The sequence below is a fragment of the Perognathus longimembris genome, chromosome 2 (genome assembly GCF_023159225.1).
Source record: "Perognathus longimembris pacificus isolate PPM17 chromosome 2, ASM2315922v1, whole genome shotgun sequence".
In the NCBI taxonomy this organism is placed as follows: domain Eukaryota; kingdom Metazoa; phylum Chordata; class Mammalia; order Rodentia; family Heteromyidae; genus Perognathus; species Perognathus longimembris.
Window position 1 is genome coordinate 75,137,237 of NC_063162.1, and position 21,658 is coordinate 75,158,894.

At 45.1% G+C, this 21,658-nt stretch overlaps 1 protein-coding gene across 1 annotated transcript in view; it reads right to left on the reverse strand.

Moving 5' to 3' along the window:
• Itprid1 (ITPR interacting domain containing 1) overlaps nucleotides 1-21,658 on the reverse strand; it is a 62,636-nt gene that overhangs the window by 6,568 nt on the left and 34,410 nt on the right. The window contains exons 9-13 of the mRNA XM_048337155.1: nucleotides 10,110-10,192; nucleotides 8,518-9,687; nucleotides 3,678-3,805; nucleotides 2,528-2,639; nucleotides 1,973-2,197 (exon numbers count right to left, since the gene is read on the reverse strand). Of these exons, the coding sequence (XP_048193112.1) occupies nucleotides 1,973-2,197; nucleotides 2,528-2,639; nucleotides 3,678-3,805; nucleotides 8,518-9,687; nucleotides 10,110-10,192 (1,718 nt within the window). The remainder of the gene's footprint in view (nucleotides 1-1,972; nucleotides 2,198-2,527; nucleotides 2,640-3,677; nucleotides 3,806-8,517; nucleotides 9,688-10,109; nucleotides 10,193-21,658) is intronic.

A 21,658-nucleotide genomic window follows, 5' to 3' on the forward strand; every position in this document is an offset into this window, starting at 1 on the left:
CCAGGAGTCTTATAGGCTTCAGTTACTTGGGTGATGTCCCTTGTGAGATTGGGGAAGTTTTCTGCAACAAGCCTATTGAAAATATGTTGTAGCCCTCTGCTCTGATATTCGGCTCCTTCATCTATTCCAATTATGCGCAGATTATATCTCTTGTCTTTATCCACTAGCTCCTGGATTAGTCTGCCCTGGAGTTCAACCGTTTCTTGGAGTGTGGTAATTTTCTGGTCCTTATCAGCTGCATTGTTGTCCAAAAGAGAGATTCGGGATTCGATATGATCAATTCTTTGTGATGTGGCTTCAAGTGTGGAGTTTATGGATGTCAGTGAGCTATTTATGGTTTCCAGATCAGCTCTGATTGTGAAAATTTCTTCCTTTAAAGAGTTGTATTTTAAATCTATTTTTTCATGCATTTTGCTTCTCAGGATGTTAAGGTCTTCTTTAATGGAGGAGTGCACTGTATCTATTTTTGCTTCCATTTCTTTCTTGACTTCCTGAAGGTCCTTCGATACTTCCATTCTAGACTCCTGGAATTGTTTTCTGAATTTTTTCCTGAGGCTTTCCATCATTTCCACTATCTTAGCTTCAGTTGTTTTTTTATTCTCCATCTCCTCTTCAGTCGTACTACTTTTTGGAGCTGGCGAGTTGGTCACGCTCACCCATTGGGCAGAGGATCAACAGCCAGGCTCAAACCCAGAGCCAGGACACAGACAAGTCTCCCACTGACGGACCAGCGGGAACCAGCACAAAGCCAAACCAGGGAAGCCACCCACAGATCTCCAGATGCACAAATCACAAAGAAATATAACGAGTTTCGTCAAAGGTCAACCCAACTCGCCAGCTCCAAAAAAATATTACAAATTTCATTGTAATATTTCTTTGTGATTTGCGCATCTGGAGGTCTGCATCTGTAGGTGGTGACCTTGGTTTGGCTTTGTGCTGGTTCCCGCTGGTCTGTCAGTGGAGACTTGTTTGTGTCCTGGCTCTGGGTTTGAGTTTGGCTGTTGAACCTTACTGCCCAATGGGTGAGCATGACCGTCTCGGTTGTTGCCGGGGTGATCACCCTCACTGCACTTGGGGGTGGGTAGGTTCTGTGTCTTTCTCTGCAGCACTGTGCCCTGCCGCTGTGTTGTGCTGACCCTAGTGTGCCCCTGATGGGGGTTTGCGGGTCACTGATTCAGCGTGGCATGGAGACTTTTCTCTTCTTTGATTCTTTTCCCACTCGGTACTGTGGTCAGAGGAGCTCACCTCTCAGATTGAGAATTGCCGCTGAGGGGCAGCTCGCCCACCTGTGTGGACTGCTCTGGTCCTGGATTGTGTGTGTGTCCCATGCTGCTGTGGGCTTTTCGGAGCTGGGGTGCTGGGGTGTGGCGATTGGTCGTTTGGTGGTGGTGGTCCCGGCTCTCCCCATCTGCGCTGCCCGGTCCCCCTGCTGTTGTTCTCTGTTCCCAGTCATTCGGTCCTGTGCTGCCATCTGTCTCTGTCGGTCTGCGCTCAGTCCGGGGCCCATGGAGCTCCTGCTGTCTGGACTCTGCACCTCTGGCGTGACTTTTCGGCTGTTGCTTCTCTGGTCACTGACGGTCTGTGGTCCAATGCTCTCACTGTTAAATGCACACGTGTGTTTATATTCTGTCTCTTCCACTACAGTATAAACCATAGTGGATCAGAGACCATATACCATTGTGGTCACTTTCATATACCTTGCATACTGTCAGAGAGAGACAATGTGATTAATTATGCTACAGACAATGAAGTTTAAAACATTCTGAGTTCTACTGCTTTTAATAATAGGTTACAATGGGGGAAAATAATTACTGGTGAAGTGTATCTCCTTGAGGAAAATTTAGATTTCACTGTAATAGCTTTTCTGGGCTCTTCTATGGTAACCAAAGGCCCTCAGAGCCCCTCCTCCCCCGGCATTTGTACATTTCTTTCCAGAAGAACAAGTGGAAGCAGGGGCTGGACCTGACACTACCTGAGCAGGTGCTGGGGCAGATGGCCTGATGCTGGCCACCAGGACCGGTGGAGTGCAGGCAACGGGCGGCTGGCTCTCCCCTGAGAGAGGAGCACTGGCAGTCTCTGGGACCATGGCAGGGTGAGTGTGAGCACACAGACTCTGGCCATTTCTGTTTTCTGTCCAGTCATGTTGGGACGGGTTTACATGGAGTCCCAGGGGCTCTCTTGTGAGGCAGTCCAGCTGCTGAGAGGAAAATAGACACAGGTGAGAAGACAGTGTTATATCTGTACCCAACACTACCCCAGGCTAGGGGAAGACAGAGTTGGGGGGTGGCAGTCCTCTCTCATTTCCAGGCCTGGAAGGGGTGCTAGGGAACCACTGTCCAGCCTTGAGTGATGGCCAGGCAGCTGTGTGGGCACAAGCAGACCAAATGGCTTATCTTGGTACCTAAAACCTGGGCGTGGGCATGTGACCCTAGAATGATGGAACAGATGGCACCACTGGGTTTCTCACTTAATCCCTGCTCCCTGGGCTGGGCTGGACAAAGTCTAACTCCAGTCCTCCTGCCCCTACCAGTAGGATCTCTTCTCTGATTTGCCCAGCGAGGTCTCCAAGCTGAAACTCCAGCTCTGCCATCTGATGTTTCAATGCCTCCCGCATGGTATGCAGGTGCTGCACCTCCTCCCTGCAAGGGACAACAGAAAACAAGATATAATTCAATCCTTTGAAATACACTTACTAAGTTGTGTAACTCTTCATCATTGAGCTGCAGAAAACATTCCTCCTTTCCACTGGAACTCTAGGACCCACAGCTGGGGATCTGTGGCTCAAATCTGTAGCTCTAATTCATCAAGAGACTGAGATCTGAGGACCACAGTTTGAGGCCAGCCTCAGTAGTAAAGTCCACGAGACTCCTGTCTTCCAAAAGCTGGAAGTGGAGCTGTGGCTCAAGCGGCAGAATGTCCACCCTAAGCAAAAGAAGCTCAGGGCCCAGGCCCTGAGTTTAAGAGGAAAATAAAAGAACCCTAGCACTGTTTCCAACCTTTAGCACTCGGCTGTGTATGTGGATAAGGCATCTACTTTTGCCTCCCCTGCCATGGAACTGGGTTTGGCACTTGTTTGGTTGGTGCTCTACCCATTCATCCACTCCCTTGTGTTTGAGTCATTTTTAAAATAAGGACCTATGTTTTTTGCCTGTGCTGGCTTGGACCATGGTTCTATTTGTGCCTCCTGTGTATCTGGGATGACATCAACCAGAAGAATGTGCAACATAACTTCGTATCCCACTTGTGGGCTGAGACGGAGTCAGTCTTCCTAACATTTTTCCCAGTCTGGCTATAAACCAGGATCTCTGTCTTCTTGAGTAACAAATCTGGGATTGCAGGTGTGAGCCATTGTGTTCAGTCTTGGGATATATTTTTAACTCATGAATTTAATGCAGATTCTAATAACTTGCACACGTGCCCTTGCATGAGCCTTGTTCCTATATATTAAATCCATCTGGTGGACACTGCCTTTCCCACTGGATAGCCCCTCCTCTGACCTTCAGAACTAGCTCCCATCTGGGAAGTGGCTCTCCAGCTTCCCCTATAGAAAGCAAACATAAGACAGGAAAGCTAAGCAAGAGCTTGCTGATTTCTCATTAGCCCTGCTCCAGGCTGTTCCCCAGGCCTGTACTGCCCCGATTCCCTTCCTTGGTTTTACAACTCCCTTAGATAATTACCTTTCCTCTTCTGACATATCCCTGGAGAGAAGTGCCTGCTGTCCTGCCAGGTGCTGTCCAACTTCTTCTAGGTACTCCCGGAAACTCTGGCATACAATTGTAATGGCTTCTAGCCCATGTAGGGTGCACTGAGTACAAGCAGAGAGAGCTGAGAAGGGGAGGACATCTGCATCCCAATGGAGGGGTCAGCTGTTTCCAAGAAAGCCTGACTGTGAAGGCATGTGGTGGGGGGCTGGGATTCCCAGCCCCAAGGCAATTCTTGGCTGAGCCTGGAAAGTGGAGGTGGCTGGTTGGAGCTTGGTGATAGTCATATCTAGAAACTCAAGGACATGGACAGGGAGGAGGACACAGGGATGCAGGAGTGTGAGGACATGAACAGTAAGGGGAACACAGGCAGTCTAGGACTGTGAGGATGTGGACAGGAAGGAGGATACAGGCAATGCAGAGTTGTGAGAACATAGGAGGGAGGATACAGATATGCAGAACATAAGAATGTGGCCAGGGCTGAGAAAGCCAGGGCCGCCTTTCATGGTATTTAACTTTGGTGCTGCCTCACTCTGAGAATCAAGAGCATTGAATGCATTGGCTCAGGTGGAAGTTGTCTCTACAATTGTATTGGCCTCAGTCCTGCCCAGCCATGGTCTCTGGAGGGTGAGATCTGCCATCGTCTCCACCTGGCTAACCAGCTCCCCTTGAGGAGGACAAGCATGAGTCAGGCATTCTGGCCCCTCCTGAGCTGCCCTTCCTGCCCCCATCACTGCTGAGCTGGGTCACTCGGTGCCCTGGCACTCTCTTCTGGCTGTGCTATGCTTTGGTTTCCTAGCATAAGCATGTTCCTACAGTCTGGGGGTATGGGGAACCTCTGTACAACCAATAGCCTGACCTGCTCCAGCATAACTCCTAGCAGCATAGGCACTGTCCCAGTGGTGGCCGTGTTTCTGTGGTGGCCATGTCCCTGTGCCGGCTGTGTCTCAGTGGCAGTCTCTGTGGTGGCTTTGTTCCTGTGGTGGCTAGTGTCTGTGGTGGCCATGTCCCAGTGGTGGCTATGTCCTGGGGTGTCCCTGTGGTGGTCATGTTCCTGTGGTGGCTATGTCCCTGGGGTGTCCCTGTGTTGGTCATGTCCCTGTGGTGGCTATGTCCCTGTGCTGGCTGTGTCTCAGTGGTGGCTAGTGTCTGTGGTGGCCATGTCTCAGTGGTGGCTATGTCCCTGGGGTGTCCCTGTGGTGGCTAGTGTCTGTGGTGGTCATGTCCCTATGGTAGCCTCCTGCCCTGCCAGCCACAGTTGCTGAATGCTGTATCCCTGATGCTGAGCACTGACTTACAGTATGTAATGCGCTGGGCTTATGATAGTGGTGGCATCTAATTGACAAGTATGCTTTTCAAGGACCTGAGAGCCATTGCTTTGAACCGTGCTGTCTGGATGGCCAGGATCACCTTCCAGTCCCTGTGGGAGGGTTGAACCCTAGTTTTGAAGTTGTTGCTCAGTAAAACATCACTGCCCTAGTGGCACTGACCCTGTCCAGCCTGATTCAAGTAGATTTCTAGAAGGTCACAAAAGTTGGGGAGGACCCAAGCTCACTTCCAAGCTCTAGGGACAATGTGAGCTCAAATAGGTGGAGGGCCCTCGGCATTGCCTTTCTAATGCAGTGGTTGGAAGGCCACTGGCAGGGAGATTCGGACTAGGGAGAACTGGAGCTCTCCCAAGTGCTGCCATCTTCTGGCCATTTAGAAACACTAAACAACAGAGTTCAGCTCTAGAGAAGCCAAACTTCTGCTGAAATAAGTTTCAGAGATAAAGAAAGCCTGATACAGGCAACAGAAGAGAATAGTTTGGACATTTTTTTTTCTTTTCACATACAGACTTGGTTAAACCAAATGCAATGCAAGTACACTGACTTTAAATTTCTTTTTTTTTTTTTTGTTCATTTGTTTTTTGGCCAGTCCTGGGGCTTGGACTCAAGGCCTGAGCACTGTCTGTAGCTTCATCTTGCTCAAGGCTAGCACTGTTCAACTTGAGCCACAGTGTCACTTTTGGCCTTTTCTATATATGCAGTGCTGAGGAATTGAACCCAGGGCTTCATGTATATGAGGCAAGCACTCTTGCCACTAGACCATATTCCTAGCCCTCACTGACTTTAATCTAGAAAAACAAATCTCAACTTCAACAGAGTGGGAGCTTTTACTCTTTAATTGGTTCTCAGCAACTTGTGAAATTGCATATTTCCTTCTTTACCTGAGGCTTAAGTCATAAACATTATGGAAGAATTTTCAAATAATCTAAAATGTTATTTCTGATGCCTCTTACTTTCTTTTTCTGGAAAGACTTGTCCTTCCAGAATGCATTTTAAATTCATAAATTATTCTTAAAAATTCATTTTTGTATATATTTAATGGGATCAGCAATAATTTGCAAAAATTGACAAATTATAATAAAATCATGATATCTATCTATCTATCTTTTTTTTTTTACTGGCTTGTCCTTTGGCTTGAACTCAAGGCCTGGGTAGTTTCCCTTTCCCTGAGCTTTTATGTTCAAGGCTAGCGCTCTACCACTTTGAGCCACAGGTCCATTTCAGGCTTTGGGCAGTTAATTAGAGACAGAAGTCTCATGGATTTTCTTGCCTGGAGCTGGCTTTAAATTATGATCCTCAGATCTCAGCCTCCTAAGTAGCTCACAGGCATGAGCCACTGCTCCCTGGTCTCACATATAAAGATTTAATTACAACAACAAACCATTATTTTAGATAACCTACAAGACCACAGAGATGGCTGTGTGCTCCTCTTTAGTATTTGCAACTCCCTGGATAAACTGAGGAGAATATTTTTCTGAGTCAATTTTTTTTTTTTTTTTACTGAAAATTGCTTTAAGTTTCAATGTTTCCTCGAATTCCTGTTGGAATATAAAAGGTGACATTTCTGTCTGTCTTGGATCTTCATTTGGCCTATGTCCTATTTTCTGGTTATGTTTTTCAAAGTATTTTTTGGTACCCCTAGCTAGTATACAACCTTCAACTCAAGGCCCTGCCTTTCCCTTAGAATTTGGTTCTAGCTTTAGAAATGCTGGCTCGCTCCTGCAGATCTTACTGTCTGCCATACACTGTCTTCTTTGTTCTTCAACTTTCTGAAAATGGCTTCCTCATGGAGTGCCACAATGTCTTTTTTACGTTGGCAGTGCTGTGCATGTACATGAATGTGTATGTGCATAGAGAATGAATGTGAGTACTAGTTCCACATACCCGGAACTGTATATGCACACTCCAGGCACTCTCTGGACACAAATGAGGAGGAATAGGCAGACACTGGGTCTCTGCCTCTAGTATAAGCAATGTTCTTATTATACCTGGTTCTGGGTCCCAGTGCCTGAGTTCCCCGGGGTTGACTCTCACTCTGCCCAATCTACTCACTTCCTTCTAGAAGCTGCAGTCCATCTATTTACACCTGTGTTCCAATGTGACAAACTACGGTCTTGAACCAGCTCCTACAAGTTGCTATGGACACCCAAAACTCATACATTCCAGGCCTGACATAGCAGTGGTCTGATGAACTATGCTACAGGCCATCCTTCTTAAAAATTAAGTGAGATAGCTCAAACACAGGGTGGTACAATGGACTTCTACATTCTGTCTGTTGATATGTGTTTACTTTTCCTTACCAGCAACAATAACAGTAAGTGATTTCCACATGAATAGAAACCAGATCACACCTACAGAACAAATTTTTAAAAATCAATGGCCAGCCTTGAAGACCTGGGTTTCTTCTCTCATTTAGAAATGCTGAAGAGGGAAACAGGATGGATTCACTAAATGCTGATCAAAATCTAAAGGAGTAATAGCAGGGGTAAGACCACAGGAAGGGAATACGAGGGAAAAAAGGTACGGTTTCTCATGGCATGTTGAAAATAACTACAACAACTGTATATACATGTGTTGGAACTAGGGAAAGGAAAGGAAATACCAAAAACGAGAGACAAATGATAAAAAGACAAACCACTGCAATAGCAATACTTACAAAACCAATTGGTGTAAACCAACTGTACAACTCATGGTGAGGGGAGGGAAGTGGGAAGGGGGGAGATGGGGGAAAATGAGGGAGGAAGTAACAAGTTGGATAAGAAATGTACTTGCCTTACATATGAAACTGTAACCCCTCTGTACTTCACTTTGAAAATAAAGAAGAAGAAAAAAAGGTAAAGGAAGTGAAGATCATCTAGCTCTCAGTAACCCAATGAATACTTTTAAACAAGACTAGCAAAGGTAGACAATGCCTTCTGTCATGAAAAGCTCTAGATTCAAAACTGGAGCAATAATAAATCAGTCAAACAAATTAATCATCAGAACAACACCAAATCAATACCATTAAGTCAATATCATCCATATCTTTATCTGTGCTAAACATGGAGGTCTTGGCAGTATGGATGGGGAGTGGGTGTAGGTAGTAGTGTTGGCAGGCCATAGTATTGGCCTGTGGATAGTGGAGGTGTTGGTAAGTAGATGATGGTGTTGGCATATGGTGGTAGAGGTGTTGGTGAATAGATGGTGGTATTGGTCTGTGGGTGGTGGTATTGGCCTATGGATGGTGGCGTTGGTATGGATGGTGGTGCTTGCCTGTGGATGGTGGAGGTATTGGTGTGTAGATGGTGATGTTGGCAGTATGGGCATTGGTGTTGGCAGGTGGGCGGTAGTGTTGGTCTGTGGATGGTGGAGGTGTTGGCTTACAGATGGTGGTGTTGGAGATATGGATGTTGGTGTTAGTAGGTGGGGAGTGGTGTTGGCCTTTAGATGGAGATGTTAATGGTGTGAGCAACACTCTACCTTCCCATCCTGGCATAAGGAACACTTACAGATCGCACCTCCTTCCTGGTGGTGTCTGGCAGGATTTTTGGGGTCTTCATGAGCTCAGCTTCTGCAAGCTCTGTCTGTGGGTGCAGGCCCTGTGAGCAGGTGGAGGGTGCAAGGCTGAGGCAGTGCCTGTTGACATGGGGATAGTGTGGGCCACAGAGGCAGCGGTGGACAGGTGTGGTGTGGCAGAAGCCTGCTGTGCAGACCCTGGGGAAATCTGTGTCCAGAGAGGCTGACTTGGTGAGGACACGATGCCCATGAGCACAGTGCTTGTCCCTGGGGGAAAAACAGCAGAGCTGTGGTGGGGATCTGCATGTCTGAACAGATGCATCATGGACCTGCACCACTTGGGTGCCCAGTCTCCCTCCTGTCACAGTGATGGGGTCACACAGAGTTTGTTCTGAAACTGCACCTCTGCAGTTGTTCCCCATAGCTACTGCATTCTGAGCACCTGACTCCAGATTGTAGGACACCGACCAGTGACTGCCTGTGTCTGCCTCAGGGAGGGTGTGGAGGTAGAGACTAGACTCTGCTGTGCAAACAAGGTCAGCTGTGCGGGATGTCACTCTTCTGTGCCTGGCGATATGCTTTGGTGGCATCTCTCGTGCCAGGACAGTCTTGCTGGTGTCAGAGCAGAGCGTGCTGCTCTCCATGGCTCCTGGGGACCTAGAGTACACATGCAGGACTCCAACTCGAGTAGGGTCCATTCCAGGTAACCTTTGAGGATCCTGGTACTGCCACTCCCCTGGTGCCTCTCCTGCCCCCTCAGGCCCCACAGACCCATCCCCAACCTTCTCTTCTGTAACTTCAGCCACCAGGGGCCCCAGAGGGCCAGGATTTGTGGAAGTGGCCAGGCCTTCACCATCCTCATATTCCACATCTTCCTCTGGGTCTTCTCCCCCTGTGTGGATCTTGGAGTCTATATCTGGAGCTGTGTCTGAAGTCCATAGCTCTGGAGGCCCCCCAGAGGCCCCAAACAGAGGCTCTTCCTCCAGCACACATATGGAGGTCTTTTCTTCCAAGACACTGCAGTCTTGGCTTGAGAAAGATGTGCCCACCCGGTCCATGGAATCAGAGCCACCTGACTCTTGCTGGAAATCCTGGGAGGACACAGAGCAGTGTCTCGGATCCCTTGGCTTCCTGCCTCCATCTTCAGTGGGACCTTGGCTGCTCTGCAGAGGAGTCACAGGAGATATGGGGACAAAGGAAGAGTCAGGAGTGAAGAAGGCAGGAAGGAGAAATACCATTACCAGTGACTCAGAAGTCAAGAGAGAAAGATGACAAATGGGTTTTGCATTAAATCATGTCTACACAGCTCAGTTTCTTTATTTAGAAAATTCAAAGGAAATAAGTTAGAAAGGAAGTGAGAGTTCCAGCACATGGCCTCTGTGATCCTGTCACCCTCTATCCTTGAGGGACGTGGCAGGGGCCTTCTGATCTTTCCCACGGTGGTGGGTACTTTAAAAACTGGGCCCAGGGTGGGAGAGTGGCAGGGTTTCAGGGCAGCATGGGGGAGACCCAGGGTGGGAGGGTGGTGGGGCTTCAGGACAGTATGGGGGAAGAGTGGTTGGGGCCTTACTTTACTCTCTTCTACCTGGATGGGTGGGGGCTCCAGTGGCTCCTCCAGAAACCCACTGCTGTCAGACTGGCAGCTGTTTGCTCTGTCTACACTGGTGCCTGTGGGAAGGAAGAGACCTCGAGGTTAGTGAAGAACAAATATTCTTTCAACAGGTCCGGGGCCCAGCTTTCCAGTGCCTGCCTTTGTCAGTGCCCAGCACAAAAAGGATGAAAAAATTCTAAGGATTTATTTTCCTCCATTCTCAGAGTTCACATAAATACACGTCTGGTTTCCTGATAGGAAGGTCAACACACGAAAGCTGGAAGCACTAACATCTCTTAAAACAAAATAACATGGTTGTGAGTTCAATCTTTATTAGAGAAGAAAATCCAGGCGAGACATAAACCTTACATGCTACCCCAATAAAACAATAAAAGACCATGCCTGTGCACTTTCCCTTTACTTGGTTTTAGAGAAGAAGCTTTTCAAAGCTGCAGTGGGATCTGGTCATATGACAAGTCCATGCTCATGTTGTTTGGGTCTGTCATCGTCATACTGGCTGTGGGCAACACAGACTGTTGTGCAGAGACCCCACACAGTTAAGTGGGCGCAGGTGTGGCTTCGTGAACAGTAGCACCTGAACTCTACTGGAATCTTCTATCAGTCGTATGTTCAATCATGGTGGGATCGGGATCATGGGTAGCTAGTATATAGTGACTCTGCTAAAGGTCAGAGCAGGGGATTTGCTCCTTCTCCATGAGAAATTCATCCAGGGATGAGAGCACAGGCCAGGAAAGGAAGTGTCTTGGAAGTGGGAGGCTGAGAGGAAGCATGCTAAGAACACAGGGGCTAGATGGAAGGCCTGTCTTTATTCTGTGAGAAAAGACTGGTTGTGGGTCTGGGAGTTGGTTTGAAAAGATTGTTGGTGAATACACGTAGGTATCTGGTATCTAATTGCTTTTGTTTTTGTTTGAAATTGATGCTAGGCTTGAACTAAGAGCTTCAGATTTGCTTAGCTTTCTTGCTCATGGCTGGCTTTCTACTACTTGAGCTATGCCTCTAGCCTGGTTATTTTGGAGATGAGGTCTCTCGTACATTTCCTCTCTGTCTTTATTTTTTGTAGCAATGTTAAGGCTATGGTATGGGAGATATTAGCCAGTGATATACTTAAATGAGACTTCAGTTTGACAAACAGGAAATCCATTTTCCTCTGACTCAAAATAACTAAGAACAAGAGTCAAAGTACATGAAAAATTGCTTTTCTAGAGAGTGGACAGCAGACAATTCTAGACACATGGTGTGAGTTGCCCTGGGGAGATCATTATGGCATGGGGGGGGGATGGAGGGAAAGAATTGGCACCACACTCAGGCCCTCCCACTTGGTTCTTGGAGCTAGGCAGGCCAGGCCAGGGCTAGCCCTCCCTGGAGTACCTCCTGCCCAGGAGCTTTCCCCCATGAGCTTCCTATTCCCAAGGATCCCCAACAACTCTTTACTCTGCTAAGTTGGGGCCTTGTCTTTTCCTTTCAGATAAATCTTATGAACAAATGTTCTGCTGCTGGCTGCCTCTTGTTTCATAGCAGTTAAACAGAGTCCTCCTCCTCCTTCTGCCCCCTTCCCCTTCCCCTGTCCATGATTTTTGTCCTGCACCTGCTAACTAACATCTTCATTCTGTCTGTCCAATGCCAGGAGCCCGACTTTGTCATAGTGTGTGATGCTGGCACCCGATGGACCAGCTAATTACATCACCCAATAGAGGTGGAGCCAAGTGTGCAGTTGAGCACCTGCTGCTTCCCCCAGGGGGTTGAACATGGTGACACTACGCCAATCACAGGTTGTGAGGAGGGTCTTTGTCGCTTATATGTACATGAAAACTTTCTGCACATACAAAAGATTATAGAACTATATACGTTTCCCTCTGCTCCATCACTATTAACTATTAACACTCAATCACTATTGAGGCCATTATGAATGATTGCACTTCATTACACAGATTAGTACTAATATTATCAATATGTAATATTAATATATATTATAACATGTAATAGTATCAGTGTTCATTAGGAATCAGCTTCTTCTGTACCTAATTGTCTTCACAGGTTCCTTTGGGTTCTGTGTGCTTGCCTGGGAGGACCACTCTCCTGTGGCCTGGGAGAATGGCTCTTCTGTGAACTGGGAGGATCACTCTCCTGAGGGCCTGGAAGGATGGATCTCCCTCTGGCTGGCTCAGGTCACACATTTGGAGGCCTTCCTGCCTAGCAGGAGGCCTAGACCTTGGGCACTGCATGTGGACCGGCACCAGATGGCAGCATCACACCAGACACAGAACTTGGGAGCCAGGGCCCTGCCCAGGACCTGGGGACCACTGGAGGAAGAAGCAAACCCAAAAGGCTGCATTTATGGCCTGCAATTGATAGCAGGAGCTCTTGGCATTCCACCTAATATGATCCAGGATCAGAGCCCTGGAGGGAGAAATCCTATGGGACTGGAATTCAGATGGACGAGGGGAAGAAGAGGTATAGGGGTGAGGGAAGGGGAATTCTGTGGCCTCCAACAGAGAAAAGGAGGCTGTCTGGAGTGAATCATCTTCATCAATTGGTTCCACTATGCCCACTTTATCACCAAGTTCCTATCTCTTCTTTCAAGGAAAGAAGCCCAGGTGCTGCGTTCTGAGTCTGGCACAGGGCAGCCATGTGCCTCTTTTAAATTCTGCTGGTTGTTCCCCGAGGCACTTAGAAAATTTCACTTGTTTTGTAGAATAACAAAACCTCTTCTTAAGCCACAGTCTCCAAATCCCCAGGTGAAGAAGCAGATATCTTCCCGAACATTCTTTACAGTTGTCACCTCGCTTTTGATTGCACAAGCTGGTGATAAGGAATTATTCCTGTGTAGTCAGAGTATTTTATCACACTGTTCTTTCCAAATGATCTTCAGGACCACTTGGAATTCTTCACAGAACATTTTAGCTGACGCTTCTTGTAGTGAGCCCTGTGTACAGCAGTGCCGTTTGCTGTTCATCGTCTTGTTCCTTGAAGTAGCACAGAAGATGTTGAACTCCTTTCTTTCTTTCTTTTTTTTTTTTTTTTCAGAAGACAGCCTCTTGCACTCAGCAAGCCTTTTTCTTCACTGAATCTTCTGGCCCCTTTAACTCAGCCCACGCAAGCCAGGGATGTCAGGTCAGTTCTCCTTGTAGTTTTACCTTGGCTCTCATGGGACGTGGTTTGTAGGGTTGCTGTGAAATCTGGCCCCTGGTCTGATTTCAGGAGCTGTGTGGTCTGCGCAGGCCCAGCGTGGCACAGGCTGGAGTGCTGGGGTCTCAGCCTCATGCCACAGCCTGTGCTTGTTTCAGTTCCACTACAAATTGTGTTTCCAGTACTGGCCTATTCTACTATCTGTGTTCTATTTTGAAATTGGAAAATAAATGTCTCAAAACCTAAATGAGCAATTTTGTCTGCATCCTTGTTGTTTCTGCTCACTTGAGATGATGATTCCTTCCTGTCAAGGATGATTTGATCTTCAGTTTGAAATCTATTTGTGTTGCCTATAGCTTTGAAAAACACTCTTGCAGTGGGAAAGTCCTTGGTAATATGGTGAACAGACAGATCATGATGCTCGGCCAGCAGCCTTCACCCCAGTAGGTGTACACTGGGTCCATGTCCCACACTAGGTCTCATCGCTTTCCACACTGGGCCCCCAAAATATCCATAGACCATTACACAGAGGCCTGCCTTTATGGGCCTTTTTTTTTTTTTTTTTTTTTTTGGCCAGTCCTGGGCCTTGGACTCAGGGCCTAAGCACTGTCCCTGGCTTCTTCCCGCTCAAGGCTAGCACTCTGCCACTTGAGCCACAGCGCCGCTTCTGGCCGTTTTCTGTATATGTGGTGCTGGGGAATCGAACCTAGGGCCTCGGGTATACCGAGGCAGGCACTCTTGCCACTAGGCTATATCCCCAGCCCCTATGGGCCTTTTTTTAAAAGTATTTGTTTTTCATGTAAAATCAAAGTAGTATTTCCCTACTTAAAAAAATTATCTTCAAATAGTCATAGGAAGGACTTCCATTCAACCTGTCCGTTGGTGTGTACAGTGTGTCAGTGTACAGTGTCACTCCCTCCACCATCCTTCCTCCTCCCCATCTCTCTTGTCCCCACTGGCTCCTCAGGTTTCCTAGTTCACATATGTCTATTGAGTTAATTCTTCATGTTTACTTTTTTTGCAAAGTGGACAAAGTTTTTCTTAATTGTTTTTTTTCCTCCCTTGGTTATTCAAAACACATATGGTATGTCAAAAACTCTAGTATGTCTCAAATTACAACCATCAATGTCAACAATTAAACAGTACCTATCATTTCTCAACCAGTCAGCATTTGTTGACAGTTCTATTTTCTTCTTTCATTCAGCTTTCTATGATACAGCCTAGAATTTTGAATACAGTAGTTATTACCTTTTAATTTATTTGTTCTGTTTAAAAAATTGGGGATACTTTGCATTATATGGTGGGATTCACAATTCTCTATTCTCTGAAACAGGACCTGGCTGCTGGGTAGGCAGGTGCTCACTGCGCATCCCTTCTTCACAGGGAGAAGCTAGGTGTTCTACTTGCTGAGCCTCCGAAGGACAACTTGTAACCGTAAAGGATTCTTTTTTTTTTTTTTTTTTTGGCCAGTCCTGGGGCTTGGACTCAGGGCCCGAGCACTGTCCCTGGCTTCTTCTTGCTCAAGGCTAGCGCTCTGCCACTTGAGCCACAGCGCCACTTCTGGCCATTTTCTGTATATGTGGTGCTGGGGAATTGAACCCAGGGCCTCATGTATATGAGGCAAGCACTCTTGCCACTAGGCCATATCCCCAGCCCCCGTAAAGGATTCTTGATTTGTCAGATTTCTACTTCAAAAGGGAAGCAGTGCAGCTCTGCTCTCTCCTGGCCTCTGGCTGGAGAGTTGGCTAGGAGGTGAGGGTTGGCCCATGAACTGATCATTTCATTTTAAGTACGTAATTCACACTGCTCCCTTCAGCATCATTTCATGACCTTTAAAAACTGTCATATCAACACATGAACCTAAACCTTGTTGGAAAGGACCCTTTAGAGTGTGCTATTCAGAGGATTCACCCAGGAATGTGGGTCCCCGGTGTTCCATCCCCCACAGCTATGGCTGTGTGCAGAGGGAAGAGGACAGGCTAGGGTCCCTGCATCCCAGTGGCATGGAAGAAATCAGGAAACAATTAGTCACTGCAGGACCATGGAATGAAACACATTACAGTTTTAACCCAATTAAATATGTCTGAAACAGAACATTTATAGGAGTCTATAAAGATTGTGTTGTTTAAACACACATATCCATGTCTACATGGATATTTCTTTACTAGACATTCTGATGTAAAAAGGCAGAGGAAAGATCCAATTTGGGGTAATAAACCTACATTCATTTTCCCAGAAGAATAATGTCATTATACATTTTCATTTAGATCTTGTGCTCATCTCCTATTTGAAAACAGAGGAACAGACGTTTCCTGGGCTAAATCAACAGCCATTTCACCACCACTTGAGACAACAGGTAGATTTCAAAATTTGTAATGTCAATTTCTTTGCAGCTTTTAATTCCTGAACTGATTTTACTATAATAGTTCCAGTGTTACCCATTCAGAATGTTGTTTGGTATTTTTTTCTTCACTTTCATTTTTTGAAGTTGACTGGGAGCAAACTTTGTCCTTGTTTCAAGTTAACCAGTTCATTGGCAGGCGACTGGGACAAATGCTCACACAGGGAGAAGAAGCAGGCCCTTTGTGCAGCAGTCCAGGGTTTTCCACTTTAATTCTAATTAATCTCCTTTTTAATGAAAGGGAAGTTTGAATCTTTATGGGCTTCATCTAAGCTTGAGTAAAGATAGGCAGAGAACAGGAGCATCGCTTTCCAAGTCTGTTCCAGTGGATCCATCATCTCTTCCCATTCACCTGCCTTTCGATCATTCTCCAAAGATTACCTTCCATGTTACTTTTATTTTTCTGCATCATCTATGTAAGTTTAACTGCTTCTAAGTCATTTAAAATTCATACCAACATTGTTTTATATATTTGCAGTCATTCGTGTCACCACTGAATTTACCGAATGGTTGTGGTAGTACACCCTGGATGGACAAGGAGAGCGAAGGCACCGTCCAACCTTTGTGGAGCTCATCTGCTGGACAAGTTACAGATTAAGGATAAAATACACGGTGAAGAGAACTATTAGGGCCACCTTTTCCTTGAATTCATAGCAATAAAAAGAACCCCAGAACACTATCCTCAATATATATATCAATCAGCTTTAGCAGACAGAGAAACCCACAGGTTCTCTTTCTAATCACTGAAACAAAATCAACCATTATAAATCAATGACTGCCAATACTCTACAAAGAAAATGTTCTATTTGTCCACTCCACAAACACACATCAGTGGAGATACCACATGTGTCCAAATTGGTTTTTCAGAAGGAACATTTTTATACCCTTGGCCTAATTTCAGATAAGCAATTTAAATACTGTCAGACTCAGAAAGTGGATTTCATGTTAGATGATGTTATGATTCTTTTTTTCCTGGACTTTGCTCTTGCAAAAGGAAAACCAGAAGAAGCCTGCACTGTAACAGATTTCGAGACCAAATTCTCTCTTATTTCCTGGCAGAACATGTTTTTGCCAAGTTTACAACCCACTTGAACTTCTGTCTGTTCTTTGATTTTAGAATCAATGTTTCCTTTTAACACTGCAGAAAAATTAGATTTAACTTTATACTAAGAAAAGTTGTAATGAAGCTTACTGATGGTTTTTACCATCACACACACACACACACACACACACACACACACACACACAATCTTTAAAGAACTTTCTTAGTAACACTCTCAGTAGCTGAATTGTGTTTGCTAAAAGCTCTGGCCCTTTGCTTGAGCCTGCAGATGTCCCACGAGTGACTAACACCAGGATAAACTTGGCACCTCTGCCTTCATTTCTTCTTTGTCTCATTTGTCTTAAACATTGGGTCAGGTCCCTTCTCAGCTAGATCTTTCAAGGAGAGCTATCTCAACCAGAGGAATCTCCCCTCTCACCACCAATGCTACCAGCACAGCCTTCAAGGCAGAAGACATTAAGAGAACTGAGATATTCCTAGGATTTAGGGGACACTAGAGTCAGCATGTGACAACTGAGAGCTTTCAAAAACTCCTATTCTGGACCCCTGAGGTGGTACTGAAAAATCTTCAGGAATAGCAGCCTGAGTATGTGACTCCATGGTGGGACTGCCCTTGGCAAGCACAATCACCTCCAGGGAACTGAAATGATCCCTGAAGGGCTCAGGCCTGAGAGTAAACACTGCAAAGCAAATGTGGATTGGCCCAGACAGTCCCCTTAACAGTGGCTATTTTCTAGGCACCAAATGGCCACTTCCTCTCTCCTTCCCTGGCTGTGGAGAGTAACAGGCCATTTCCTTAATAAGACTGTGACCAGAACTGAGCTAATGACCAGCCAGACTTTAGTTTGATCAACTTTGATTAACTTCACCCCTTCCCCCATCCACGTTCTTCCTCTTTTTAAATCTAAAGCTCTTGTTGGGTCCCCAGAGGACATGATTTGCTAGGACTCCCCAGAGTTGGGTGCTGTCCTGGAAATCTGGTAGCAAAATCACTTACTTTTTAAAAACATCTATAAAATAACGTTATAAAGACAAAAGCAGACAGGGTCATTGTAAGAACAGCTTACTCTATTTTTAAAATGTTACACAAAGAACAGACTTTATTCACAAACCTACTTGATCATTGTTCCCTCTGTATAAATGTCTTAGAGTGTTTGCTGTATGCCAGGGTGAAGTAAAAGTTGAGAAAGAGAAAATGCTCTGGTGTCATAGATTTACCTGTGTCAAACTTAGCTTTATAAATAGGATTCAGGCAAAGAATAGGGTAGGAACCTGTTAAGTGTAGAAATATACATATTACTATGCAGTGAAGGATATGCATTAAAACTCAGTGGAGGATATGTGCTGTAACCCAGTGAAGGATATGCATTGTAACCCAGTAAAGGATATACATTGTAACTCAGTGAAGGATATGTGTTACAACACAGGGATGAATATGCATAATTCAATGAAAGAAAGGGAGTGTCTGAAATCACTTCTGGTCTTTTTTTTTTTACTCCTTTTTGCTTTCTTGGATCAAACATTTTCTAACAGCAAGAGTACTTTTCTAAGAAGGAATTCTTGGAGGAATTTTGTCTTAGGATCAGGCTATGGATGAACAAAGATTCATTGTCAACCGAAGGTCTGTGGAACACAGATGCTGGATGCCCTCCCTCCCCCCCTCCCCCCGCTCCCCGCCCTGCTGCTTCACTTCGTGGACTCAGTACTGATATGTGTGAGAGGCAGGACGTGGGAGGGGCCCTCCAATGAATAATGGAAATCTGGGCTCTTTGAGTTTCCCATGAACAAACAGCCATGATTTTATGGAATAAGATCATGTATTGGTTTACTGGGTATGTGAGGGAAGTAAATGAGGTTGTGACTGAAGAAGACACAAGTAGAAAGGATGCTTTTAAGTTTGAGAAGGTTTTGACACCTTTGATCTGAGAGAATGTCACAGTGGTGGGCACCAAAAAGTTATATGGTTTCCTGAAGGTCAGAGGGTCTGAGGGGTTTCTGATCTCCCCACTCCTACCTGCTGGCGGCCTGAGGAGCTACAATCCTCCCCACTCCTCCTTCTATCCTCCTGACTCCTCCCTTTGTTCTCTCCCACTCCTTCCTGCTGTGGACCTGAGGGGCTACAGTCCTCTCTCCTCCCAGGGAGGCCACAGCTTCCTGCAATATCCCAAGAATGTCAATGATTTCTCTGATGACAACAAATATGTATACCTCTGAAATTCTTTCCCCATCATTTCCCTTGGACTGCTCTGAGACCGACTGCTCTGAGCATCTGAGACCAACTGCTCTGAGCATCTGAAAAGTGTACATAATCCTAAGTGTATAAGCTTTGTGTAGATGAATGTAAGAGAAGAATGAGAAAGCAAGAGACAGAAAATGCTGAAGTGTGTGTTGTGACCAGATTGACACAAACACCATTAAATGTTGTACAAATAGGGATGGAGTACAATTGAGATTTGCACTGTCAATTCCACTTATGGAATTCAGAAAGGCCCCAAGTGCTGGTTGGATACACAGCACATACAGAGACATAATTACTAGATCTGGCCTCAGCTGAAGTAAAGCAGACTGCTGGTCATCGGGGGATTTAAAGGAAGGAAGGCCTTCAATAAGACTGTCTTTCCTTCTGCTGTTTTACCATCAGATACTCTACAAGGATGAGAAAATAAAATATTTTATGCAGTAATGATCAGATAGACTAGTAGATAGGTATAACAAATGGAGGTTGTGATTGAAATATAGTTAAAGAAATTAATCTATAATAAGACAAAGATAATAGACTCTGACTCTGTGTTCAATGAACACGCACAGTTTTTCCCTTTTTTGCAGGACTTTGGGCAAGCATAGGAGAGATGTGAGAAAACCTTGGTCACACACATAGGATGGCCAGATGCTCTGCACACACACGAAGTAAAGACTAAATGTGTGTGAATTGTTAGAGTATCACAGGAATGCTCTAATAAATATATCACACTTCTCATCAAAGAGAAGTAAACTTATTTGGTCAAGATACTTCATCCTGGGCTGGGGATATAACCTAGTGGCAAGAGTGCCTGCCTCGGATACACGAAGCCTTAGGTTCGATTCCCCAGCACCACATATACAGAAAACGGCCAGAAGCGGCGCTGTGGCTCAAGTGGCAGAGTGCTAGCCTTGAGCGGGAAGAAGCCAGGGACAGTGCTCAGGCCCTGAGTCCAAGGCCCAGGACTGGCAAAAAAAAAAAAAAAAAAAGATACTTCATCCTACAAATTATTCACAGACCACTAATCTATCTGAACAGTTTTCCGTGGTTGCACATGAAAAAAGTACAGACTCTACAGAGCTAATCTTTAACATTAAGACAAGCAAGCAGATAAACAAATCATAAACAATAACAAAACCAACAACAGCACAACAAATCCTGGGGAAATATCTAAGTTCACGAGTGTTCATATTATTTTAAATACCAAGTTTACAGCAAGACATGTAAGGAAATAAAAGTTAAAACAGTCTTTGAAGAATTCATGATATACTTAACATACGGATATAACTGATCAGCCATTATTATGTGTTTAAGAAATTAAAGAATATAATTTCTAAAGAATTAGAGGAAGAAATAAGAGCAAGGTCTCATCAAATGCAGAACACTCACACTCAAGATATAGACATTACAATGAGAGCCCAATGTCACACTTTAGAGTTGAAACTGTGTTAACTGAAATGAAAAATTCAGCACAGAACTACAAGATCAGATGTGAGCTGGCAGATGAAAGAATATGAAACCTCATAAATAAGCCAAATGAAATAATCCAGCTGTAACAACAGAGAGAAAAGAATTGAGGAAAATGAACTGGGATGGTAGGACACCATCAAATGCAACAGATGTAAAAACTGAAGAAACACACAAGATGAAAGAAGCAGCAATAAAGAATATTTGAAGAGTAATTCTCCCAATTCCCAGATTTTATGAAAAATAAAGTAGACAGCCAAACACTAAGGAACTCCAGGTAGAATGAACTCAGAGAAATGACTGTGGACACCCATGCACACGTGACACTAAAATTTCCAAGACACAGAAAGAATCTTATTACAACAAGAGAAAAATGACTCAGTTCACACAGCTAATGAGACTAACAGCTGACTTCCCATTGGAAACCGTAAGGGCTAAAAGACTGTGGATTGACATTTGAATAGAAAGATTCAAAGCCAGTCAAGAATTCTGCACTCAGAAAAGTGATGCATCAAAAATGAATTACAGTTTAAAAATTCCCAGATGATGGGGCTGGGGATATAGCCTAGTGGCAAGAGTGCCTGCCTCGGATACACGAGGCCCTAGGTTCGATTCCCCAGCACCACATATACAGAAAACAGCCAGAAGCGGCGCTGTGGCTCAAGTGGCAGAGTGCTAGCCTTGAGCGGGAAGAAGCCAGGGACAGTGCTCAGGCCCTGAGTCCAAGGCCCAGGACTGGCCAAAAAAAAAAAAATTCCCAGATGACAAAAACTGAGAGAATTCATTGCTAGAAAAATGCTGTATAAGACAAACTAAGGGAGTCCTTCAGTACATTGGATATTATATATGTATGTGTATGAAAGGGAATACCCAAATTGGGAGACAAATGATAAAAAGACAAACCAATGCAACAGCAATATTTACAAAAATATATTGTGTAAACCAACTGTACAACTCATGGCAGGGAGAGGGAAATGGGGAGAGGGGAAGGTGGAGGAAAAAATGAGGGAGGAGGTAACAAGTTGGATAAGAAATGTACACACTGCTTTTCACATGAAACTGTAACCCCTCTATACTTCACTTTGACAATAAAGAAAAAGAAAAAAACCCCACTAAGCAATAACTCAGTTGTATATGAAGAAATAACCGGCACTCAATAGACAAATGCATAAAGTAAATTTAAAGACAGATATATTTTGACTTAAAATTTCTTCGTTCTCTTACCT